The sequence below is a fragment of the Nicotiana sylvestris genome, chromosome 8, assembly GCF_000393655.2.
Source record: "Nicotiana sylvestris chromosome 8, ASM39365v2, whole genome shotgun sequence".
NCBI lineage: Eukaryota > Viridiplantae > Streptophyta > Magnoliopsida > Solanales > Solanaceae > Nicotiana > Nicotiana sylvestris.
The window spans coordinates 148,684,332-148,710,940 of record NC_091064.1 but is presented as its reverse complement, the minus strand read 5'-3'; the positions used below and the strand labels follow the sequence as shown (position 1 = coordinate 148,710,940).

Here is a 26,609-nt window from a genome sequence, read left to right as displayed (position 1 = left end):
TAATTTAATAAAAAGGGAAATTGGAGAGAGAAATTTTGGAAGGAAATGAACGTGAAGTGAAGGAGTAGTTGCCTTCGGAACCCACTTAATGCGATTCACAACGCGGGCCCACACAAAATCCAAGTCTCCCATCAACAAGCCACTCAAACTGTGTCGTTTTATGCAGTTGCGATTCACATAACTAAAGTCTCATTTTCCTATATATTCACTCGTTCATTTATCCACTACGTCTAGTTGTCTCCCACTCCTATTTTTAATTTATTTTTCTTCTCCCTTTTTTCCCCATTTTCACAAAATTGAGTCTTTTAATTTCCTTGTTTGAAGCTTTATCTTGTTTTATAAAGGTTAATTTGTGCTAGTTGAAAGTAATATTTTTTTGGTTATGGCGGGAGTTGGAACAAGGTGGAAGATTTTTAGGCCACTGTTGTCAATTTCTTGGAGTTTTCTTTTGGCTGCAATTTTTGTTTCAGCTGAAAGAAGTTTGAAGAGGGAACAAATATATAATAATGCAACTCATCAGCAGCAGTCAGATGCTAATTACCTTACTGATGTTGTCAATTTCTTGTGGAAGCCTAATGAATCTGGTTACCAACATGTTTGGCCGGTGATTAAATATTCTTCATTTTAAATGAACTTTTAGTTTTGTTGTATTCTGTTTGTAGCTTTGAATTTTTAGAGCTTGTAGTGATTTGTTATTGTTATGTGATCTGCAAGATTGATTGATAGTGGTAGTTGGTATTTTACTTAAACATGATTTTGCTGATTAGGTGGGACCATTTAATGGACTAATATTGAATCTATGAGTAGCTTAGCTAATTGAGCGAGAGTAAATTGAACCCAAATCCAAGCAGTCCAATTGGATGCTACCTCAGTCCATTTGATTTACTGAGTTTGAAAACTCTTATTTTGTACCTATTTAAAATTTTTAACACATATACAGGGTTTAAGCTAAAGTTATTGGAGTTATTGGGTTGAGATGAACCCGTCCCTTGTATACTAAATCCGCCCAAATGCACCAATAAGTTATCTATATGCATATTCATGTGCACTTGTGTCCCTTTTTTGCTTCCTAATTTCTTCTGAAGGTGGAGAATTTGCATGTCACTATATATATATATATATATATATATATTTACTTACCATTTGAGATCAAGAAGAGAAAAGGAAAGAAAACATATGTTCGAAAACTGATCGGTAAAAGAAAAAAATTGAATCCACATGACTAAGATGTATGAGTAAGATGGCCAATGTGAAGTTTACATTCCAGAGTAATTATGTGAGTTGATGCTTCTGATCTCTAAGATGTTGGCATTTTGGGAATCTGAGCTATGATTGAACTGCCACATTCATGAGCCATTTTGATTTATAATATTCTACTTTTATAGCTGCCCGGATATATTCAGTAGGCTCCTGTTTGGTTTAATCCTGTTGACTATGGTTGACAATGGAAGTTCTGAATGTCGCTACTGAATGTCATTGCAGGATATGAAATTTGGATGGAAAATTGTTGTCGGTTCCATAATTGGATTCTTGGGAGCAGCATTTGGGAGTGTAGGTGGTGTTGGTGGTGGTGGCATATTCGTACCTATGCTTTCTCTTATTGTTGGATTTGATCCAAAATCATCTACTGCAATTTCAAAGTGTAAGATAGGGAGCATTAGTATAACATTGACTTTTAAGGAAATTGTTTGTTCGTTTCATATCTTCAATGGCACAAATTCTAGTGTGTATTTATTTTGTGAAGTGAAGATTCTTTGCTGATCCTTCTGGACTTGCCCATGATTACTGAAGTGAGGGAACTTAATGTTAAAAAGCGAAAACAGAATGGAACTTAATGAGAAATGAGTTAATAGACCCTGAACCTTTTGCCTGGAAAAACTCCTGACTCAAGTTTTCATTGGAAGACGTTCTTCATACTCCTTATCAATAAATTTTCCTGCCCTCCACAGTCCTTGAGCCAAATTCAGTTATCTTATGGTGGCATAATGTTGGATATACTTTTCCCTTTCTGTGAGAAGTGTAATAGTAGGGTCTTTTAGCTTAAGTCGTGATTTGGATTTGTAAACAGAACCTAGAGGCTAGATAAGACAAGGTGTATATATTAGATAATTTACTCCCTGATAAATGCTTTTTCCCTTTTCTCTTCCCTTTAAGCAGGATAAGTGTAAAACCCCCTAAAATTTTCACACTATATCAGCACACTGTAGCAGGAAGTCTTAATTTCTGAATTTCCTCCTGTTATTAGCTGCTCTCTCCTGGTTAAGGGACTCAGATTCTACTCTTGGTTGTCAGGTATGATCATGGGATCTTCGGTCTCTACTGTTTACTATAATCTAAAGCTCAGGCATCCAACGATTGATATGCCTATTATTGATTATGACTTGGCTGTGCTCATCCAGCCAATGCTGATGCTTGGCATTAGTATTGGAGTTACTTTCAATGTGATATTTGCTGATTGGATGGTCACAGTTCTGCTAATAATACTCTTCATCGGTAAGACTGCACTCGAAGTTTCATGTTTCCTTTACCAACTGTTCCAACAAAACTTCTGAACTTACATGATTGTTGCAGCTACATCAACCAAGGCCTTTTTGCGAGGGGTTGAGACGTGGAAGAAAGAGACTATCATGAAAAAGGTTAACGCATAATTTCTTCCTATTTGAATACTGTCATTTATGCACTGAAACAGCACGTTTGAAGTGTTAGTGCTTTTGCTCTTTCTTTTCACCTATTCTAGTGGCATCCATTCTGTACAGTAAATAGCATGTTATATGTATGATACTACTCCTAGCATCGAGATGCCTTGTCCCATTGAATTCTAGCAAGGGTATATAAGTGAGGCCATATATGTGAAGTGTTGGTTTTTTTCATAATCATATGCAGTGGTGGATCCAGGATTTAAACTTTATGGGTTCAACCTTTAAGGTTTTTAGCATTGAACTCATTGTATTTTTAAAGTTATAGGTTCGGAGCTACTATTTATTCCAATTTTTTATTAGATTTTAAATATTAATTTTTGCTCCGCATCAAAATATTGGGTTTAATTGAACCCGGTACTAATATGGTGCATACGCCTCTGATCATATGTTTTCCTTACTTCAGGAGGCTGAGGCTGCAAAAAAGTCAGGCATAAATGGTAGGTTATAGAAACAACTTCTTTTTTATAAATGAGTTTAGTGGACTTTCAATCTCAGTGTTCTTTTCATTTCCTTTTATCTGGTTCTTTGTGCTAGGTGCTGGTGAAGAAGCAGATTACAAGCTCCTTCCTGGTGGTTCTAACGATGACACTGAAAAGAAAGGAACAGATTCTTCCGAACCTGAGGTGGCACATCTTAGATCTTGAAATGATAATATCCTGATAGTTTTGATCTAATAAGCTATGTCTTTTTAGGTGCCTATCCTGGAGAACGTTTGCTGGAAGGAAGTTGGACTCCTGTCTTTTGTTTGGGTTGCATTTCTAGGACTGCAAATTGGCAAGGTTTTCATTTCTTTCGTATCTATATTCTTTGTTTATGATCCTGTGTATACTCAGCGTTGATGCTTTGAGTTTCGATTGTTTTTTAAGTTTTTGTTAATTTTGTAAACTAACTGGCCTTTTGTGTTGTGGAAATAGAATTATACAGACAATTGTACAGCGCTATATTGGGTGGTGAACCTGTTGCAGGTTTGTGTTTATCTATGTTAAAGGTTGACACAAACTCTAAAATCCCAAAAATTATTCTAGCAATGAACATGAACTCATTCAATGTCCTGCAGATCCCAGTTTCCCTTGGAGTATCATCTTATGAAGCTATTAGCCTATACAAGGGTTGGAGAAGAATTGATTCCAAGGGAGAACAAGGAACTAACTTCCGGGTGCTGCAACTAATTGTTTATTGCTTTTTTGGAGTAGTAGCTGGTATAGTAGGCGGGCTTCTTGGTTTGGGCGGAGGATTTATCATGGGCCCTATGTTTTTGGAGCTGGGCGTTCCTCCTCAGGTATGTTTATTTGTTATCCTTAAGTGGTATGGAGCAAAAATAAAAAATTCTTTTCTTCATACACTAGGGTGCACAAATGCTACCAATCAGTAGTTGCTTTGTTTTGCTGGTTATGCATTGCTGAGTTTTATTTCGGCCGATAATAAAAAAATTTTGATGAAGTAAGGTGTTGCGTTAAAGGCATCAAGAAGATGCAGAAAAAGTACAAGTTGAAAAGCCTTGGTTAACTCCTAATACAAAAAAACCTATATACTAGGAGTTAACCAAAACCAAAAACCAAAAATATGACTATTAAGCCATAGGAAGAGCTAATAAAATCTAAGAGGGGAATAACATCATTTACAGGGGAAAGGTTATTCCAACTAACAAGGTTCATCAAACACTTAGATTTCAAGAGGCTGTTGGGAGTTGAAATACCATAAAGATATCTGGTGTTCTCTGTCCAAAACAACAACAACAACAACAACAACAACAACAACAACAACCCAGTATAATCCCACTTAGTGGGGTCTGGGGAGGGTAATAGGTACGCAGACCTTACCCCTACCCTGGGGTAGAGAGGCTGTTTCCAAATAGACCCCAACATCCTTCCCTCCAAGAACTTCCCACCTTGCTCTTGGGAAGACTCGAACTCACAACCTCTTGGTTGGAAGTGGAGGTTGCTTACCATCAGAGCAACCCCTCTTGTCGGTGTTCTCTGTCCAAATATACCAAAAAATACATGCTGGGATCATTTGCTAGTTCTTCTTGATGGTTTTCCCAACTTTCCAAGAGCATCAACATTCAACTGCTACCTTATTATTCTGAGTGGGCCAACTGATACCAAAACTGCTAAAAACATATTCCATATATCTGCTGCCACTGAACAGTGCAAAAAAAGATGGTTTACTGATTGTGAGTTGTTGCGGCACATGTTACATCTATTTACTAGATGAAAGTTTCTTCTGCATAAGTTGTCCTGGGTCAAGATAGCATCTCTGTGGGCAGTCCGAGAGAAGCACATTACTTCTGTAGGTAGTTTTGACCTCCATATATGCTTCCATGGCCCATTCTCAATCATTCCATTTGATACACACAATTTGCTATATCCTGCCTTCACCGTATATGTACCCTTGCAAAAATTGCCCCACTTTAGGCTGTCTAGGATTTGGGGGTTTATTGTGAAGCCTTCAAGAATTCTGTATAGGTCAAAGAGTTCATCAAGTTCCCAGTCCTGCATGTTTCTCCTGAAATGAGGTTCCCATATGCTCCCTGCTCTGTTCGGGCTTATTGTTGAGTCAGGTTCAATAGCTATCTATGCCAGGGTGTGAGTCTTTTAGAGGTTGATAATATTTAATGATCATGTTCTTACCACGACCGAATAGTATTTTTAGAAACTGAAATAGCCACAAAATTGGACAACTGGTTCGTCAAAGTTGGGAGGTTAGGGCTGCAGGCTGATCCGCCTGAGATTTATGGTGGCTTAAGCAATAAAATCTAAGCCAGACCAAACTTGTGTATGGGCAACAAACCTTTTGGAGATTCTCAGAAGCTAATGTGTTGGTACTCAAAAAGACAATTTGAAGTTTTTAATCCATGCTTTCTAGCATTTAATTTTTTGGATCCAAAGTCAAAGGGATCTTAAACACAGATGAATTCTTGATTTCCTGGATTGAAAGGGAAACTCAAACAGTGAGAGTCAAAGATAAGGTGCCCCAAATATCTTGATTTAAGAAAGATGGCCTAAAGATTTTTGTTAGAGACGATTTCAGTTATTATTTTCTTAGTAATGTATATATATGCCTCTTAATTTTCAACAACTTCCGTGGTCAATAGAAACATTGGCTTCACCTATAAAAGTCTCTGCTGAATAATGTCCACTTAAGTTTATGAGGGGTTTGCCTTTTGAAGTGTAGAATTCAGCATAACTCTTGGATACTTCGTTTCTCGACAAATTGGAATAGTATTTGTGTATTATAACATTCACGTATCATCTTCCTCTAGCTTCATGCATGAATCGTTTCCCGTTTTTCCTTCCATGTTTCGTTTTACCTATAGTTCTATATACTCGTGTTAATCTTACAGCTAAAAGTGCTTTTCTTGTCATCTTTGAAGTTTCTCATAATTTGTTTATTCCCCTATGCGGCTGAGGTTTTCTTTGTTTGTTTTTGCTTGATTGCATTAGAAATCTGAATTACAGTAAAATGAGTAGTTTGATGCATTGTCTTTAGCAGCGGTATATATGAAAAGCAGACTATTTTTTTGTGATAAGGATGAAAAGCATCCATGCTTTGTAGTCTTTATACAATTATAAAGCTGTGTATGTATATTTTCAAAATTCAGTTGGTAGTTGGATAGTACAAATAGCAAAGAGTTAAGCTACCATTTTTCCTTCACTGAAGTGTCCATGGCTGAACTCAAGGGTGTTTTGGATGAAGAATCTTCTTACTTGTGATCTGTGTTCATATCTATTCAACTTCTTATCATACTTTATAGCCATTGTCTCATGTAACTGTGTTTTCTGCTATTAGGTTTCAAGTGCAACTGCCACCTTTGCAATGATGTTCTCCTCATCAATGTCTGTTGTAGAGTATTACCTTCTAAAACGTTTTCCAGTTCCTTATGGTATGTGTGTGCTGATCCCTTAAATTAACGGGTTATAAGGTAGATTTTTCACCTTTATATAGGAACTAAAAGTTGTATCCTTGCCGCAGCTGCGTACTTCGTTGCCGTGGCAACTGTTGCTGCTTTAGTTGGGCAACATGTTGTGAGGAGGATGATTGTGATACTAGGAAGAGCATCACTTATCATCTTTATACTTGCCTTTACAATTTTTGTGAGCGCAATTTCACTAGGTACGGATCTATCAGCATCAATACATAAACAACCCTCCTGTATGAATCATCACTTCATTCAGCATTTCAGATCGTATTGGTATTAGAATTTTCTTTTCTGGTTTGACAGGTGGGGTTGGAATCTCGAACATGATTGGGAAGATCGAGCGCCATGAATACATGGGCTTCGAGAACCTTTGCAAATATGATCCTTAATTAAGTACAAGTTAGGTGAAGCAAACTGGTCGTACATAGTGCTTCACTAACTTGAATTCTTGGCTAGGTGGAAGAAGATATCCACCGTCTCAAATTAGCTAGTTCCATTCTACATTAGCTATATGCCGGCAGTAAATCTGCTGTGGAAAGATTTCTGCTCTTGGGAAGTTTGCTGTGGGATTTGCCCTTTGTTATCAATTTGCATGAAATGAGATTCAGTTTTGAAATTGAACACCAGAAATAATAGGAAAAAAAATAGAAATGGGAATTCTTAATTTCATTTTATTTGTAAAACCGTGCTCTCGTTGTGTAAAATACTACCATGGAAGATAATCTGAATTGGTTTGATGTCATGACTGTTTATTTCGATCGCCAGCAGTTGTACTTGAGCTTTTTAATTCACGTCTCTTTCAAGGAAAATGCTATTATTGATATCTAATATATTGAGAATATGGTCTAAGACAGGATGAACATTTTTCTCTAAAGAAAGAAAATGATGATTTCTCCTTATATATATATATATATACCTACCTACGTTGATAATTCATGTAATGCTTTGTGTTTTAAAGGCCTTTTGAAGTGTGAATAATGCCATACCTTTTGTGACATATAAAATTATGTTACTTGTCCCTTCATACTCTGCATCTTTACCTAATGTCCTAATCCAATGGCACGGGTGAAAGTTCGGTCAAAATCTGCAAAAACTAGAAATATACTATGAAATACTTTAGAGAAAGAAGGGCTCCAGTGGGTTACGACTTACGAGGAAACGGGACCTTTGATGACTATGGAATTCCTGGGAACCTATTGGTTTTAGATGGGAAAAATACTTACTTACACTTGATGTTTATGTTAAGTCAATAAATGCATGACATATGTCTTTTACATACACTTATGGCTTAACCAAAGTTAGTATGGTTTCTCACTTAGTCATAATAAATTGATATAGACATTGGGTGCGAGTAAAAAAAGTAGCATGATGCACAAAGTATCTCACATTCACACAAGATTCGAGAAATGACCGCATACTAATGAGTAATATAGACAATCTATCATAATGCAAGCATTAGTGTTTTCTAATGGGTGTGAGTAGTATTTTCTAAATTGGGAGACTGCATGCTTGATCTAGCTAGAAACTGCTACTATAAAATTACCAGCCTCGATTAATGGATCTCACGATTGAAGCTATCACATCTGTGTTTTCTAACCGTTCAATCTTGACCTCTATATTTTCTGGAGATATATACTTGTTCTAAATGTGTGAATGTAATGAGCTACATATGAAAACCAGAAAGTTTTGTTTTTATTTTTTATGAGTGTTTGGATTTGGTTTTGGGATTATTCTGAGTGAATTCATTTTGTTTTTGTTCCGTTTTCTGAACAAAACAAAGCAAAGTGTGTCTGGGCAAAAAAACAAAAATAATTGTAGTTGAACAACTTGTCCTCTGATGGTGGATGAATGAGCTGTTAGTAATCTGTTTCGAAAATATATTCAAAAATAAAAAATGCTATAAAAGCATAAATGCAGAAGAATAGAATTATTCCGAGCCAATTGAATTCACAGTGTTTCCTTAAGGAACTTAATCCCCTCCTAGTACTCGAGGTTTAGGATTATTTCCTCCCAGGATAGAACAGATTACCCTCATGGTGTAGCGGTACTTCAAACCCCAGTGACAACGAACACAAAGGATGATAATAAATCACACTTACTGCTTTCTTTTCTGTTAAACAATGCAGAAAGAAGAAGGATAAATCAGAATTTTCGTAAGGAAAATCTGAGGGAGAGTTCATGTATTTATAGTAAAAAAACGTTAGGTTATACTGAAGAGTTACAACTCTTCATGTAAGATTGCAACTCAAAATGGTTGTTTTATAAAACGGCCATTTATGCAAACTGCCAAATTTAAATTATAACGGAAAATTTAAAACAGAGGAAATTGAATTACCGTTACAGAAACGATCTGATTTGGATTAATTAATATTACGTTAATATTAACAAATAAATTTAGCCCAAAAGATTAATCAATCAATCAAATCATTTGACCAAATACAAATCTCAATCCGAAGCCGAGTCGAGCGAGCGAGAGACGACGACGATGGCGCGAGGCTTGCCTCTTCTCAACTCTTTAACAGCTAGAAGAAGTGCAATTGTATATAAACCTATCAAAACTCTTTTCCTCCTCCAATATGGGACAATGTCCCTTTGGAAAAGAGGAAAATTCAAAAAAATTCATTTTCCCCCCATTTTCTATTTTAAGCTCTAAGAAGCTTAAACCCAACAATCCCCTACATGAATGGGAAATGCTATATCACGGAAATATGCATGAAAAACTGTGCGATTACAAGCAAGGATTAATCGCATCTGGATAAATAGGTTTTCCTTTGAACTTTCTACTGTGAACTTATATCGGATATACTCGATCAATCGGTAGATTTGATATCTTTGAACCATCGAACTTTGGTGTATACCCAGACAATCATAAGTCACAAGATCAACCCTTAACCGTCTTTGGTTCTCATTGTTGTGTTCGTTTCAGCCATGAACAACTCCTAGTTTCATAAGTGCGTGGAGAACTAGCCTTGAAAAATTCTCCTTGAAGCGGCTAACACTTTGCACTTACATAGGTGATCCCTAAACGTGTCATCCCGTAGATACACTTTTTGATATACCCCGTATCAAGTTTAGAAACCATTAAAAAGAATTAATGTTTTTTCCTTGGTACTGAACATTGTCTCATTACGAGAATGGACCAAAAATTTTAGTTGATAATGTTGAACCGTCATTAATGACTTTGTTTGATCTCCTTGAACATAGATCTTGGGATCTCCAGTCTTCTAGGTAGAGTTATCGCCACAATGACTTGTCCTCGGCCGTAGTCTCATTTCCCTCAATGATCTTTCAACTACCTCTCTAGTTAGGCCTTTTCTAAGTGGATCCGATACATTGTGGCTTGACTTTACGTAGTCAATTGTGATGACCCCCTAGAGAGTAGTTGCCTAACGGTTTTATGTCTTCGTCGTATATGACGAGATTTACCATTATATATAATGCTCCCAGCCCTTCCAATTGCCGCTTCACTATCGCAATGTATGCATATTGGTGCCAATGGTTTGGGCCAAAATGAAATAACTTCCAAGAAATTTCGGAGCCATTCAGCTTCTTCACCGGCTTTATCTAAGGCTATAAATTCAGCCTCCATTGTAGAGCGGGCAATACACGTTTGTTTGGATGACTTCCAACCGCTCCTCCACCAATAATGAATACATATCCACTTGTGGACTTAGAATCAGTTGAACCGGTGATCCAATTTGCATCACAGTATCCCTCAATGACCGTAGGATAAATTACTGTAGTGCAAAGCAAAGTCCTGGGTATGTTTTAAATATCCCAAAACTCATTTCATCCCCATCCAATGAGATTGACTTGGATTACTCGTGTATCGACTCAATTTACTTATAACACAAGTTATATCTGGTTGAGTACAATTCATGATATACATTAAACATCCTAGCACATGTGCATAATTCAATTGTGTTATATTTTGGCCTTTGTTCTTTGCAAGTGCAAAATTCACGTCAATTGGAGTCTTTGCAACTTTAAAATCTAAGTACTAGAATTTTTCAAGTACTGTTTTTATATAATGAGATTGTGACAAAGCTTGAAGAGTCTTATGGATCTTAATACCCAGAATTAAATCGGCAACTCCCAAGTCTTTCATATCAAACTTGCTAGTTAGCATACGTTTGGTCGCATTTGTGTTGGCAATGTCATTACTTATTATCAGCATATCATCCACATATAAGCAAACAATGACTATGTGATTTGTAATATTTTAATGTACACACATTTATCACATTCATTTATCTTAAAACTATTTGACAATATTGTTTGGTCAAATTTCATATGCCATTGTTTGGGTGCTTGTTTTAGTCCGTAAAGCGACTTAACAAGTTTACATACCTTCTTATCTTTACCTGGAAATACAAACCCTTCAGGTTGTTCCATGTAAATTTTTTCCTCCAAATCTCCATTTAAGAAAGTCGTTTTAACGTCCATTTGATGAATTTCAAAACCATATACCGCAGCTAATGCTACTAACGTTTGTATGGACGTAATTCTTATAACTGAAGAGTATGTATCAAAATAGTCAAGGTCTTCTTGTTGTCTATACCCTTTGACCATTATTCTTGCCTTATATTTATCAATAGTACCACCATCTTTCATTTTTCTCTTAAAAATCCATTTAGAACCCAATGGTTTATTTCCTGGAGGAAGATCAACCACTTCCTATGTATGGTTGTTCAGTATGGATTCTATTTCACTATTGATTGCCTCTTTCCAAAATAATGATTCCGAAGAATACATAGATTCTTTAAATGTTCGAGGCTTATTTTCCAATAAGAAAGTCACAAAATCTGGTCCAAATGAAGTAGACGTTCTTTGACGTTTACTACGTCTTGGATCCTCCTGATTATACGTACTTTTTTTTGTTTCTTCCCGAGGTCGTTTATATCCTTCACCTATCAACTCACATTCCTTTTTATACGGATATATATTTTCGAAGAACTCAGCATTATCTGATTCTATAACCGTATTACTATGAATGTCAGAATTTTCTGATTTATGCACTAGAAATCGATATGATTTACTATTGGTCACATATTCTATGAAAACACAATCAACGATTTTCAGTTCTATCTTTACCCTTTTGGGTTTAGGAACTTGTACTTTTGCTAAACACCCCCACACTTTGAAATAATTCAAGTTGGGCTTCCTTCCTTTACATTTTTCATATGGAATGGATTGCATTTTGCTATTGGGTACTCGATTTAATATCCTATTAGCCGTAAGAATAGATTCCCCCACAAGTTCTGTGGCAAACTAGAACTTATCAACAAAGCGTTCATCATTTACTTTAATGATTGATTCCTTCTTTCCGCAATCCCATTGGATTGGGGCGGGTAAAGGGCCGTTGTTTGATGAATAATTCCATATTCTAAACATATCCCTTCAAAAGGAGATTCATATTCACCTCCCCTATCACTTCTTATCATTTTGATTTTCTGGTTAAGTTGCGTTTTTACTTCATTTTTGTATTTCTTGAATGTATATATTTCTTCATCTTTACTATTAAGTTAGTAAACATAGCAATATCGAGTTGGTCAATAAAAATTATGAAATACTTCTTTCCACCGCGAGATGGTATTGATTTTATGTCGCAAATATCCATGTGAATTAAGTCTAAAGAATTTGAATTCCTTTCAACTGTTTTATAAGGATTTTAACATACTTAGATTCCACACATATTTGACATTGTGATTTGTCGCATTCAAACTTAGGCAATACTTCCAAATTAATCATTTTCACAAGGTTTTATAATTGACATGTCCCAAACATATATGCTATAAATCATTTGACTCAAGTAAGTAAGAAGAAGCTAAAATTTTATTATTGTCAACGACCATTACATTCAGCTTAAAAAGTCCCTCAGTAAAGTAACCTTTTCCTAATTGTCGTGCCCCTTTTTCTCGTGAAATTGGGTTTCGACACGTGACAACTCTTTTAAGGAATGGTTTAAAACAGAGAGTCGTCACCTAATGAGTTAAGGTGCGTTAGGGCACTTATTTGCAGATAATTCTGTCTAACTAATTTGCGTCATCAAAAATCGGGCAAGAGCTCGAAATTACCTTGAAGAGAAGGTGTTAGGCACTTTTCGAGGTCCACAATTATGGGTCCCGGCCGAACTCAATTATATGAATTGGTCTATGTGATCAAAGATGTCAAAACAAAGGGCTTTGGAGAGTTCATTATTAAACACAAATAATTGATTGAAAGGCAAGGTGGGCTAAATTGTTTAGCCTAAAGGATCACCCCTGCAACATAAATAATACTTCGTAACTCCCTCGAGATGGCGTTTTACTCATATTATTCAGCGGGCACAGAGTATCATCTCCTGCTACCCAATTACTATCTTTAAGTTGTTTGCCTAAAGCGCACTAGTCAGCTCTAAGTCGTATCCTACGCGTGCACTACCCATCCCATGCCTATGGTCCAGGAGGCATTTGGATCTCTATCTTGGGGTGGTTCTAGACTTAACTTAGGTTGCTCAAAAGGAAAAATACTAAGTGACATACAAAATAGTTTAGGACTTTCACGTACATGCAAGTAAGGGCTCAAGTTAGCCTCCGCATTTAGACAACAAATGCATGCCAAACTGATTAATATGACAGATTTTAATTAATTAAAGTTGCAGAGTACTATAGGCAGGATCTCTATGTGATACTGAACGAGGGAGCAGACAGTTATAAGTAAAAGCTATTTCCTTAATACGATTACCAAAACCTACATAATTTGCCTATTTATTTCAGCATAATGAGATTAAAACTACTGGTATGATGTCTAGGTGTTTTACGCGATAATAAATAGTGGCAATCATAGAAGTATATTCAGAATCACTTGTTTTGATCCTATAGGCATGTTTTCTAGTGAGGTAATAATACAGTGTTTGAAAAACTCCTAAACAAACGGGCAAGATGATAATTGAACAGATTCAGACCTATAAGCATGTTTTCTACAATTAATCCGATTTATATCCTATAGACATGATTTCTATAATTCGTGGATAGAGCAGCATGTAAACAGAATTTTGAATCACACTATTTCTAACAAGCAGAAATAGAACTCAATTGAACCAAGTATTGAACCTATAGGCAGGATTGCTAACATATGATGACTGATCATAACAAAGTAACTATAGGCATTATTCTAACACACGACATATAATAACACATCATCGAACCTATAAGCATGATTTCTACCCAACTTGTTTCAAGTATAAGATAAAAATCCCTTTCCCAATTTCACTAATACCCCAAAATATTATTACAATAATTATTGCAAACCCAAAATAAATGTTATAAATTACAGAGTAGATATAGCTATAGGGAGCCTACAGCAGGCCCAAATATATCTATACAGGCCATACCTTCACTCTCACAATTCACAACAGATCCAAAATTACATATTCAAAGATACAAAACAGCCAAGGGTTGAGTGATGCACCTAGTGAGCATATGTCAAGGTTGAGCATATAGAACCAAGGCCCTAGTATGTCAGAGTTCCCAAGGGCTTCAAGAACCCAGGACAGTGCTCACACTAGGGTGGTCAAAGTATAGAACTTAGGCAACATTGGTTAAGAGTGGGATTCAAAAGAGTTCAAGTGACAGGGAAAGAAAGGACCAAAATTGGTTAAACAAGAGTTTGGGGGATTCAGACATGATCAAATTGAGTCAACAAGCAGACACTTAACTACATCATAGAACTTGAAAAAGAACTAGTTTAATGAAACTGCTAAACAAGTTTCATACTCAGCACAGTTGCAGTAACATGTTAAAAGAAAAGTTAGAAAATAACATGTTTACAAGTTTGGCAAAGTTCTAGGTACAGGGTGAGTTAAAGCATGTTTGAATTAGGTTAAGTACATAACCTAGTATTATTATTAAGAAAACTAGAACAACAACATTGAAAGGGGGAGGGAATCATATTAACAAAGGGGTGAACTTACAGTCATAAGTTAAGACACATATATTCAGTACAATCATGTCAGATAGCAGGTAACATTTTCATAATGGTCTAAACAAAGGTGATCCAGTTATATCAAAGGTTTATTTTCCAAGTAGAAATTTAAGTAAGATGAGACGGTCATTACAAACGAACATCAGATAGGTGTGAGGATCGAGTGATCATGTTGACATAATAGTAAAGAGGCAAATTGCAACTAGCAGCAAGAGTCACATTCATATGCATATTGGATGCAAAGGTTGATAGACATGTTCATAGACATTCAAAGGTTGATGCACTAGCTTGATAGACCTTAAAGAAGTTAAAACAACTTCAAAAAAAGTAACATTAGGAGCAATTAAGCGTTGAAGGAACTAAGACATACAAAACTGATAAAGATAATGCCTAAACATCACTCATATGCATATTGGATGCGGAATTCAATAATAATAACATGTGCGAATTAGGGATATGAAAGAATGAAAGTGCAGAAGTCAAGTGACTCACCAATTCAACGAAGAAAATGCACAGAAGGAGTATAGTAGTATCTCAGAATCAAGTGGCCTTGGCTTCCAGCCGGCCAAAGAAAGAATATAGAGTAACTTTAGGTCTAGTGAGGTATAATGAGTTCAGAAAGTTCCCGGTCCTCTAAAGGGAATGGGGGAAGGGTATATATGGTGATAGAAATAAGCATATAAATATGGAAACAAATCAGTAACATGTAAGAAAATATTTGCAGAATCAGTTATAGGTAATTTAGGGCATAAATAAAGGGATTCAACAAATTAAGGAAGTACCCCAAAATTACTCGGAGTATTTAAGGCAGAACAAATAATACCAAAAAATAAAAAAACGTTCAGAATATTAGACAGACAAAAAATTAAGGAAACCAAAATTATTAAGAATATTCGGGCAAGTATTAAAGGAATCACAAGTAATGCCAAAACAAAAGAGATTATTCAGAATACTTAAGCAAAAATTTAAGGGAACACAAATGATACCAAACAAAAAATTATTCAGCAAATAATACCAAAACAAAAGGTTATTCAGAATATTTAAGCAAATATGAAAGTAAAAGTCAGGGAAAACATAAAGAATCGAACACAGAAAGGAAAGGTTTACTAGAATCAGTAAGAAAAGGAAAGGATTCAAAACCCTAGTTTTTAGGGAAAGTATGAAACAGTAAAAAAATACAAAATAAGGTAAAAAAATCACACGAGATGAGATGAATAGAAGCAGAATAGTGTTAAAAAATCAAAAAATTGGACTTATTTAGGTCCGATTGGAAGGGTTTGAAAACTCTAATTTGGAGTAAGTAAGAATCACATAAAGATATGAACATGCTCGTTACTCACAAAGAATCAATGATGAATATAGACGCAATAGCCATAGAAATCAGTGAGTTGAACCGATTTGGTTCGATTTTGGCAAGATTTGCTTGCCATGTTAGGCAAGCAACTAAATAGGATCATAGACGAGTGGCCAGTGGTGAGGATAAGCGGATAAGGTAAGGAAATCCATGGTGGATTCCGATTTGGGTTCGGATTTGGGGGTGTTTGATAAAACGGCGGCTAGGGTTCATGAGAGATGAGAAATGAGAGAGTTCTAGGGCGGCGGGTTGGTAAGAATGATTTAGGATTTGGGGTGGGTTAGGTTTAAAGGGGCAGGTGTAACATGGACCGTTGATCTTAGAGATCAATGGTCCTGATTTAAAGAGTCTTGGGTCGAGTATTAAAATGGGTATGGGGACTGGGCTAATGGGTTTGGGCAAGGGGTATTGGGCTGGTGTAAGGGTGTTGGGTTAAACCCAAAAATAGGGGATTTTAGGGCTAGATTTTAAATACCCATTTTTAACAAATAAATAGTTTATAAAAATAATTAATAAATAACAAAAATATTATTCGTGCATGAAAATAATTTAAAATTATTACTTAAAATTATAACAATAACGACTTTTTTGTATAAATAATGTAATTATATATGCATATGGGCTATTATTGCAAAATGTGCAATTTAGCTCTAAAATGAAAAATGTAATTATGATAAATGCACTGAAAATACTTAAAACCCCATATTGGTATAAATGATAAGTTTAGATGATTAAATCGTCATAAAAATAATTTGTAGGGTAATTATTGGATATTTATATAATAAAATGCAGAAATAAATTGATTTAAAGTCTTTAAAAATCATGGAAAATTATGAAAAATACTTGTGTATGCTTGTAAATCAAATGATGATGCATATGCACTATTTTGAACGTGTGTGTGTGTGGGGGGGTGTATATATATATATATATATATATATATATATATATATATATATATTGAAAAATATGAGGGAAAATTGGGTATAAACAACTGCCCCTCTTTACCCGGAAAGGATGAAAAAGTTGTCGGGTAAAGAAATAATGACCGATTTTGACCGGATGGGGTAATTTTGAAAAATATAGGTCGGACCCTAGTTTCTGAGCTGCCTACATATCCCTGGTTTTATAGGAATCAGGTCATGTGTAGTTCTGGATCCAACGGTGGAATAAACCGATGGAGTTATTGTAAGAAAAGACAAGATATTTTGGATAGGAGAATATCGGTATTGGGAATAGATGCATCTGAAAATGATTGTGTATATTTTATTGGTTATCGGATGGGAATGGGTAACGGACGGTGCATGATTACGTTTGAAATTATTAAAGGGTGTGAACGTTGAAGGGAAACTGGAGCGAAGATTGCTCCCGTTAGGAGAACGGTTACTTCTTGGATCACCTAGAAACTCAAAATACGATGCATACAAATACATATAGATTATTGCATAAATTAAAATATGATGCAAATTCCCTCTGGACCATGGAGGTTGTCTTTGGACGGTGAGGATGATGACCTTAGACCATGACGTCCCGAGCCATGAATTGTGAGATAGGGGATTCACATGCGATGAAATTATGTTCTTGGGCTATGAAGATGGTGCCTCTGAACCATAATGACTTTGAATAATGATGTGCAATATTGAAAGATCCTCAAGCCATGGCATTGTGATGACTTAAAAGGTCATCACTTGATATACTAGTGAATTCTATGTTCCGAGGCCTTAAAATCCTTCTTTTATCCCACCTTGATTTGCGTGTGCGGTCCGAGCGTATATCTGGAATGCTTTTATGTGAAAATTTGGTAAAAATGATAATTTGGCCTTTAAAATTAAATTTAAGTTGACTTCGGTCAACATTTTGGGTAAACGGATCCGGACCCGTGATTTGATGGTCCCGGAGGATCCATAGAAAAATATGGGACTTAGGCGTATCCCCGGAATTGAATTCCGAGGTCCCAAACCCGAGAAATGAATTTTGAAGAAAATTGTTTAACTGAAATTTTAAGAGTTTTTGAAAATTTGAATGTATTTGAAATTGATAGTATCGGGCCCGTATCTTAGTTCCGGAGCTCGGTACAGGTCTTATGTGGTATTTAGGTTGAGCCTGTAAAATTTGGTAAGAAACGGACTTGATATAACGTGAATCGGACCCTCGGTTGTAAAAATTTAAACTTAAGAGTTCTTGAGATTCTTCTTTGATTTTGATGCTAAATTCTTTGTTAAAGGTGTTAATTTGGCAATTTGATAGCACGATTAAGTCCATATGATGTTTTTGAGTTAGTATGCATGTTTGGTTTGGAGTCCCGAGAGCTCGGGTGAGTTTCGGATAGGTTTCAGAAGGTTTTTACACTTAGAAAAGCTGCAGGTTTTGCTGCTTCAGGTGCACAGACATTTTGTGCATCGCGATTGCGTAGTAAGTCTCGTGATCGCTAAAGGGAACTGGGCTGGGGATGGAAATTGTTCTATGCGAACGCGAAGTAAATGACGTGAATGCGGAGCACTGGGGGGCTGCTCTACGCGAACACGACCCTTGTCCCCACAACGCATATAGTAAATTGGAGGTGGGATGGGTAGTCGTCATTTCTTCGACGCGAACGCGTATGCTGGTCCGCGAACACAAGGGTCAGGGAGGCTTACCCTTCACGAATGCGTAGGAGAACTCGCGATCGCATAAGTCCACTTCTGGTAGCTCTTCGCGATCGCGACAGTGTTCTCGCGAACGCGATGAACAATGTCGCCCAACACTTAAAACAATAGCAAAGTCGGGATTTAGCCCATATTTTCAAAACTAGAGAGCATTGAGACGATTTTCAAGGAACAAGTTCTTCCCCAAAGCATTGGTATTTGATTCTAAACATTTTTCTTTCGATTTCCCATTGCATTTCATCAATCTTCATCCAAAAATCTAGGGTTTTTATGGTAGAAATTGGAAATTTGGGTAGAGTTAGGGCTTTTTGAATAATTGGAATTTAGACCTCATTTTGGGGTCGGATTTCAAAACTAATCGCATATTTGGGCTCGTGGGTGAATGGGTGATCGGGTTTTGGTCCGAACCTCGAGTCTTGACCAAGCGGGCCCGAGGTCGATTTTTGACTTTTTGGGGAAAATGATAGAAAACCTATAATTAAGCATTGGGTATGAATTCTTTATCATTTATTGATGTTGTTAAATTAATTTAGACTAGATACAAGTAATTTGGAGGCGAATTCTGAAGGAAAAGCGACGTTTGAGGCTTGAGTTGACCGTGGAAGTTCGAGGTAAGGGTTTGGTCTAATCTTAGCTTGAGAGAATAGGTATTGTGCCTTATTTGCTATGTGCTAGTATAGTGTATGATGTATAGGTGTGGTTACGAGTATATATACGTCGTTGTCAAGTATGCCTATGAGTCGTAAATTGTAATCGTTGTGGTCTTAATAAGACTACAAATGCCTAAGTTGTTGATTCTCCGTGTTGGGCAAGAATTATGATTATTCTCGTGGTAATTGTTTACTGTTGAGTATTGCTTCCAGTTGAGGTTTTATTTGTGAAGTTAAATGTTGGTACAAGTTTGGTTATAGCTGATTTTCTTGCCGGGACGTATTTAGTTCTTACTGATTGGTTCCTTTACCGGGATCTGACTATTCTCATTGTTGATTCCCTTGCCGGGATATTATTGTTTCCTTATTGTTTCCTTGTCGGGATTATTTTGTTATTGGTGTTGAATTGTATATTGGGATCGGGTTGCACGTCGCAGTAATATTATATGGGATCGGGTTGCACGTCGCAACAGTGAGATATGATTGGATCGGGTTGCACGCTGCAACAATAATATATAATTGGATCGGGTTGCACGCCGCAACAGTGATATATGAGTTGGATCGGGTTGCGCGCCGCAACAATAAAGAATAAAAGTGGATATTGATTTGCTACTATTTTCTTATTCTTACTGATGCGAACTTTAAAATGTTCTTTATGTTTTTCTCCTGAGTTATTATTGGTACTTGATATTCCCCCGCAGCATGTTCCCCTTCCCATCTTCAACTGCTAGTTTTCATTATTATTACTTGTCGTATATGCTTTAACTGCACAGGTTTATTTGGTAGCCTTGTCCAAGCCTCGTCACTACTTTGTCGAGGTTAGGCTCGACACTTACCAGCATATGGGGTAGGTTGTGCTGATACTACACTCTGCACTGTGTGAAGATCTCGGTACCAAAGCTTTTGGACCTTAGAGTGGTTGTTGCCTTCAGTCCAGCGGAGACCCGAGGTAGTCCTGCAAGCGTCTGCAGGCCTTGGCGTCTCCTTCTATCTTTATATTCTATTTTCATTTACTTCAGAGACAGATTGTATCTTTCTTTCCAGACAACTATTTGTAATATTCGTAATTGGTCTGTGATATTGTGACACCAGTTCTGGGTAGAGATGTATTTTGTATTTTTTGTACTCGTATTTGGCTAAGTTATCAGATTTCGTCTTCCGCATTTCTTTAATTATTATTAATATTCATCTATTGATCGCATGTTGATTTAAAATTGTTAAAAGGTTAAGAAAAAGGGCAATAAGATATATAATACTCGGTTTGCCTAGCTTTCATGAGTAGGTGCCATCACGACTCCCGAGGGTGGAAAGTCCGGGTTGTGACAGGCATGGTGTCTTCCGGATATGAGGATGATGCCTTCGGACTATGACGCATTCGGAAAATTTGGCTATGCTTCAGCCCATGAGATGCAAAGACATGATGCTTGAGATGAAACAAGACAGAGCTTTGTCTTGTGTAAGCTCGGGGGCAGAGCTTAGCCCCGAGAGAAGAGAATAATTCAAGGTTTTGAACAGCGCAACATTTGTGGTTATGCAAGGAGAGACAATGCTTAGTCTCGTGCGGGGAAGGCAAAGCTTAGCCTTATGCAGTTGAGGAGGCAGAGCTTAGCCTCATGAAAGAATGGAGACTAGGCTTAGTCTCATGCAGTGGGAAGACAGAGCTTAGCCTTATGCAGTTGAGGAGGCATGGCTTAGCCTCATGCAAGATTGGAGACAATGCTTAGTATCATGCAGCAGGAAGGCATAGCTTAGCCTTATGCAGTTGAGGAGGCAGGGATTAACCTCATGCAAGATTGGAGACAATGCTTAGTCTCATGCAATGAGAAGGCAGAGCTTAGCCTTATGCAGTTGAGGAGGTAGGGTTTAGCCTCATGCAAGATTGGAGACAATGCTTAGTCTCATGCAATGGGAAGGCAGAGCTTAACCTTATGCAGTTAAGGAGGTAGGGCTTAGCCTCATGTAAGATTGGAGACAATGCTTAGTCTTATGCAATAGGAAGGCAGAGCTTAGCCTTATGCAGTTGAGGAGGCAGGGCTTAGCCTCATGCAAGATTGGAGACAACGATTAGTCTCATGCAATGAATAGACAATAAGTGATAGCAGAGTATTTCTTAGCTGGAGATATGTTTGAGTTCGGTAGCTTTGTTGTTATGAAGACAGTGATTCTAAGGTGCGCACGTACTGGCAGTTATTTCTTGTTCCTGCATCCAAAGAAAAATTATAAGGTTTATGGGAAGGTTGGTTTGCGCCTTTTCCTGCTTGCTTTGCTCTGCATTGAAATATTGCTCGAGTTACCATGGGTAGAATCTGGCTAAAAATAAAATTTTCGAAAAATATGCGTGCATAGTTATTCAAAACATAGTAATATGTAATTTTAAATTAATTAGATAAACCAGTAACTGTGACACTATCAGAGACATTGCGACCTTCTTTCCATAGAATTTTGAGGGTCCTCCTCAAAATTCTGCCCCGATTATTCAGATAATTTTTATGGTTGATCCGCATACGGTGCCGTTGGCTGAACTTGCTCTGGATTTTTGAGGGCCCTCTTCAAAATTTTGCCCCAGTTTCTAATCATGGGGAAAATGAAGATTTATTAAGCTGTGACCGAACCCACAGGTCTGCCTACGTATCCCTTCTTAAACGGGAATTAGTTCAAGCGTAGTTCAGTTACATCAGATGAAAAAATGTAAACATAGTATCTCTTGACTACCACTGAATTGATAGCTTTTGGCCAAATTTCTCCGTCCATTTCTGCACGTATGAATGCTCCTCCTATTGGTACTCGATGAACCATGTAGGGCCCTTGCCAATTGGGTAAAAAATTTTGTTTGGCTTTATCTTGATGCGGGAAAATTCGTTTCATCACCAGCTACCCTGGTGTGAACTGTCTGGGTTTGACTCTTTTGTTGAAAGCTTTGGACATTCTGTTTTTACAAAGTTGACCATGACATATCGCATTCATTCTTTTTTCATCGACAAGAGCTAGTTGTTCGTCATGGCTTCTTATCCGTTCTGCATCACTGAGTTCAGCTTCTTGTATAATTCTTAAGGAAGGAATTTCGACCTCGACGGGAATGACGGCTTCTGTACCATAGACCAACATGTAAGGAATTGCTCCGGTTGATGTGCGAACTGTGGTATGATATCCCAATAAGACAAATGGTAATTTCTCGTGCCATTGCTTGTGGTTGTCTACCATTTTCCTTAGAATTTTCTTGATGTTCTTGTTGGAGGCTTCCAGGGCTCCATTCATCTGAGGTTTGTATGTTGTGGAATTCTTATGCTTGATTTTGAAGGCTTCACACATGGCTTTCATTAAGTCGCTTTTGAGATTGGCGGCATTGTCGGTGATGATAGATTCTGGCACCCCGAATCAGCAAACAATACGATCCCTAACAAAATTGGCGAAGACTTTCTTAGTTACAGCCTTGTAAGATACAGCCTCAACCCATTTTGTGAAGTAGTCTATGGCCACTAAAATGAACATGTGCTCGTTTGAAGCGGAAGGCTCGATCGGACCGATGACATCCATTCCCCAAGCGGCGAAAGGCCAAGGTGCACTTGTTGCATTGAGTTCATTTGGTGGTACCCTTATCATATCTGCATGTACCTGACATTGTTGACACTTTTGGACATACCTAATGTAGTCCGTTTCCATAGTCATACAAAAGTATCCTACTCTTAGTATTTTCTTGGCTAAAACGAAACCATTCATGTGTGGTTTACCGGTTCCAGCGTGTATTTCCTCGAGTAGTTTGGGAGCTTCTTTGGTGTCAATACACCGTAATAATCCTAGGTCTGGATTTCTTACAGAATTCCTCCGCTTTGGAAGAAATGATTGGATAATCTTTGGAGTGTGCATTTCTGAGTATGATTTGCATGCTCCGAGTATTCTCCTTTTGCCAAATATTCCTTGATATCGTGAAACCATGGATTCCCATTTGTTTCCTTTTGAACATGAGCACAATAAGCTGGTTGATTGTAGATCCTTACTGGAATAGGGTCGATAAAATTCTTATCTAGATGTTGTATCATGGAAGACAAAGTAGCAAGTGCATCTGCAAACTCATTCTGGATTCTCGGAATATGTTTAAATTCTTTCTTTGTGAACCTCTTCATCGACTCTTGTACGTGTTGCAGATATGACAATATTTTTGTATTCTTGGTAGCCCACTCTCCTAGAACCTGATGTACCAGAAGATCTGAATCACCAATTACTAGCAATTCCTGAATATTCATGTCGATGGCCAAATTGAGCCCCATGATGCAAGCCTCGTATTCTGCCATATTGTTGGTGCACGGAAACCTGATCTTTGCGGATACTGGATAATGTTGACCGGTTTTTGACACCAAAATGGCCCCAATACCTACCCCTTTGAAATTTGCAGCACCGTCGAAGAACATTCTCCAACCGTCGTAGGCTTTGATAATATCTTCTCCTGCAAGTGACACTTATTCATCGGGGAAAAACGTTTTCAGTGGTTCATATTCCCCTCCTACAGGATTTTCTACGAGATGATCTGCTAAAGACTGCCCCTTGACCGCCTTCTAAGTCACATAGATGATATCAAACTCACTCAGCAATATCTGCCATTTCGCTAGTTTCTCTATAGGCATTGGTTTCTAAAAGATGTATTTCAGGGGATCCATCGTTGATATGAGATACGTAGTGTATGCACAAAAGTAGTGCCTCAACTTCTGAGCTATCCACGTTAGGGCATAGCAGGTGCATTCTAGCAAAGAATATCATGCCTCATAGGGTGTGAACTTCTTACTCAAATAGTATATGGCATGTTCCTTTCTTCCCATCTTGTCGTGTTGTCCCAAAACACAATCGAAAGCTCCATCTAGTACGTACAAATAGAGTAGCAGAGGTCTATCAGGTTCTGGCGGGACCAAGACTGGTGGTGCGGATAGGTACTCCTGGATTTTGTCAAAGGCTTTTTGACATTCTTTAGTCAATCTTGTTGCAGCATCTTTCTTCGGCATTTTGAAAATTGGCTTACAGATCATGGTCGATTGTGTTATGAATCGACTGATGTAATTGAGATGCCCCAAGAAGCTCATCACATCTTTCTTGCTCTTCAGAGGTGGCAAATCTTGGATAGCTTTGACCTTTGAAGGGTCTAATTAAATCCTTCGGTGACTGACGATAAAGCCTAGCAATTTTCCAGTAGGGACTCCGAAGGCACACTTTGTAGGATTCAGTTTCATGTACATTCGAAGCCGATTAAAGAATTTCCTTAAATCTGTTATATGATTTGTGCTTCTTCTGGATTTGATGATGACGTCATCCAAGTACACCTCTATTTCTTTGTGAATCATGTCATGAAAAATAGTCGTCATGGCTCTCATATAAGTGGCACTAGCATTCTTCAGGCCAAACGACATCATTTTATAACAATACATCCCCCACAGAGTGATAAAGGCTATTTTCTCGGTGTGAGCACGTGATTTTTGCTTCACGAAAACTACTCCCAAAGAAATCGAAAAATAAAACAAATTGCCTTCGGGTACAATTTTGAGAATTTTGCGTGACATTTTGGATAATAATTTTGTTTGTGCATGTTTATTTCTGCTTTAATTAAGAAAAAATACAAAAATATATGTTGCATGCACATTTAAGATTTAATTGTGCACTTAGGAATTAATTGAACCATGTTTTGTTTTTAAGAGAAAGAAAATCACAAAATAATGTATTTTTTGCATTTTTAGCATTTCATGTCCAAGTTATGTGATTTTATTTGATTGTGTGTGTTAATTGTTATTAAAAGTTAGTTAGTACTTTTATAAATTAATCTAGTCCTATAAGTTAATTTAGGATTTTTGGAATTTTTAGTTTTATTAGTTTAAGAAAAGAAAGGCAAAATAAAAGAGTGTTAAGTCATATTTGGGCCAAATCAATTTAAAGTCCATCATCCCAAACAATTTTTCTTCCCCTTTGAAATTGAAACCCGGATACCCAGCCCATACCCCATCCCCGACCCGGTCTGCCCCATAGCCCAAACAACCAACCCCCCCCCCCTTTCCCCATTTTCATTTTCATTTCTAAACCCCTAACAAAAAACCCTAAACCACCCGCCCCCTCTTCTCATCTTCTTCTCCAAACGACCCCTCCAGCTCCAAACAACCCCCATGGTTGCCCTCTTCTCATCTTCTTCTCCAAACGACCCCTCAAGCTCCCTCGACCTCCATGGCTGCCCTCCTTCTTCTTCTTCGAACCAACGACCACCCCACTGCCATCTCCGAGCTCCAGCCAGTCACGAGCTCCAGCCTTCACACCAGCTTTGTCCAAACGACCACCTCCCTTCATGCCAGCTTTACTACCAACGCCCACTACCATCTCCAAGCTCCCGTCGCTGCACTGCTGACCACTGGCCAGCCTTCTCCATCGACGTCCAACGCCACCAACAAACCCAACGTCGTCACTCATCAACCAGTCACCAACAGTCTGCCCCTCCAGCTCCACAGTCGTCGACCAGCAACCTTCACAGAACGACCAAACACTCCGTCAGTCATCATGCTCGAGCAGCCATGAAATTCTGGCTCAAAACCTTCAAAACCCTCTGTTAAAAAATGACTCATTTTCAGTTCGCGAGTTCGAGTTTCCGACGGGGTCTTGGTTCCAGATTTACTCGAGTTTCTTGGAATATTAGCTTGAAGCTTTTGTTCGTTATTTGCCTTTGCTGTACAGCTCTGCTCAAAGAGTTTTCTGTATTCAATCACTTGGGAAATCCATTTTTTGGCAACAATGAAGGTCCATTTCCTTTTTATTTTTCATCTTGTCTTTTGGTTAAACTGATATCAATGAGCTGCGTGTTTCCATGATCGAACGTAGTGAGCAGCAGTACAAGTTCATGAATCTGTCGCTCTTCTTGTTTGTTTTAATTATCTTGCCTCGTTCTAGTTTCTATCTTTTCTTAGTTATGTTATGTTGTTTCTTTTCTTGTCGTTGTTCATCATTTCTTGCATATGAGGTCAGTTTGTTTTCATTCAGTATGTTGACAGTATTTATTTGTTCTTGTTTAGGTTTAATCTAGAAGTGTGTTAGTTTAATCACTGAATCTTTATTTTGATGATATTTGGTCTGAATTGAGTTTCAAGCTTAAATTGTGATTTGAGTTTGATGAATCTTAATGTCGTTGATTGGGAGTTAGTTTCATGTGTTTAATTAGTCAATTGTTAGGATTTCTGACTTAAGATTGGTTATAGCTGCTATAGTTTGGTTAATTGATTAGGAAGATTGGATATAGCTGATAGGGTAGAATGGTAATTTCAATAGTTTCAGGGGTATTTTGGGATTTAAAGTTTTAAAAATGATTAATTTGAGTGCTCTGTCCACTAAGCACTAATAATATTAAAATAAGGCATTGTTTAA

At 37.4% G+C, this 26,609-nt stretch overlaps 3 protein-coding genes across 3 annotated transcripts; 1 reads left to right on the top strand and 2 right to left on the bottom strand.

The window, feature by feature from the left end:
- The first annotated feature begins 207 nt into the window (after positions 1-207).
- Positions 208-7,360, top strand: LOC104238494 (sulfite exporter TauE/SafE family protein 3-like). The gene is made up of 12 exons (XM_009792859.2): positions 208-604; positions 1,483-1,642; positions 2,293-2,493; positions 2,572-2,636; positions 3,103-3,136; positions 3,234-3,322; positions 3,392-3,478; positions 3,614-3,664; positions 3,757-3,978; positions 6,489-6,582; positions 6,672-6,812; positions 6,922-7,360. The coding sequence occupies exons 1-12, from the start codon at positions 383-385 to the stop codon at positions 7,005-7,007; spliced, it is 1,452 nt and encodes a 483-aa protein (XP_009791161.1). The 5' UTR covers positions 208-382; the 3' UTR covers positions 7,008-7,360.
- Positions 7,361-22,100: 14,740 nt separating this feature from the next.
- LOC138875825 (uncharacterized) lies at positions 22,101-22,547 on the bottom strand. The gene has a single exon (XM_070154697.1). The coding sequence runs from the start codon at positions 22,545-22,547 to the stop codon at positions 22,101-22,103; it is 447 nt and encodes a 148-aa protein (XP_070010798.1).
- A 57-nt stretch (positions 22,548-22,604) lies between these two features.
- LOC138875824 (uncharacterized) lies at positions 22,605-24,220 on the bottom strand. Its single transcript, XM_070154696.1, has 3 exons — positions 24,007-24,220; positions 23,043-23,670; positions 22,605-22,869 (listed from the first exon to the last, which is right to left on the bottom strand). The coding sequence occupies exons 1-3, from the start codon at positions 24,218-24,220 to the stop codon at positions 22,605-22,607; spliced, it is 1,107 nt and encodes a 368-aa protein (XP_070010797.1).
- Positions 24,221-26,609: the final 2,389 nt, after the last annotated feature.

Bases quoted from the DNA above. Each gene is read 5' to 3' on its own strand.
- LOC138875824 (XM_070154696.1), bottom strand. From the start codon at position 24,220: ATGCCGAAGAAAGATGCTGCAACAAGATTGACTAAAGAATGTCAAAAA. The intron at 23,671-24,006 runs GTAAGAAGTTCA...TGTCACTTGCAG, and splicing joins ACATGCCATATACTATTTGA to GAGAAGATATTATCAAAGCC. The intron at 22,870-23,042 runs GTAAGAAATCCA...GGACTACATTAG, and splicing joins TTCCAAAGCGGAGGAATTCT to GTATGTCCAAAAGTGTCAAC.
- LOC138875825 (XM_070154697.1), bottom strand. From the start codon at position 22,547: ATGAAAGCCATGTGTGAAGCCTTCAAAATCAAGCATAAGAATTCCACA.
- LOC104238494 (XM_009792859.2), top strand. From the start codon at position 383: ATGGCGGGAGTTGGAACAAGGTGGAAGATTTTTAGGCCACTGTTGTCA. The intron at 2,494-2,571 runs GTAAGACTGCAC...TGATTGTTGCAG, and splicing joins GCTAATAATACTCTTCATCG to CTACATCAACCAAGGCCTTT. The intron at 6,813-6,921 runs GTACGGATCTAT...CTGGTTTGACAG, and splicing joins TGTGAGCGCAATTTCACTAG to GTGGGGTTGGAATCTCGAAC.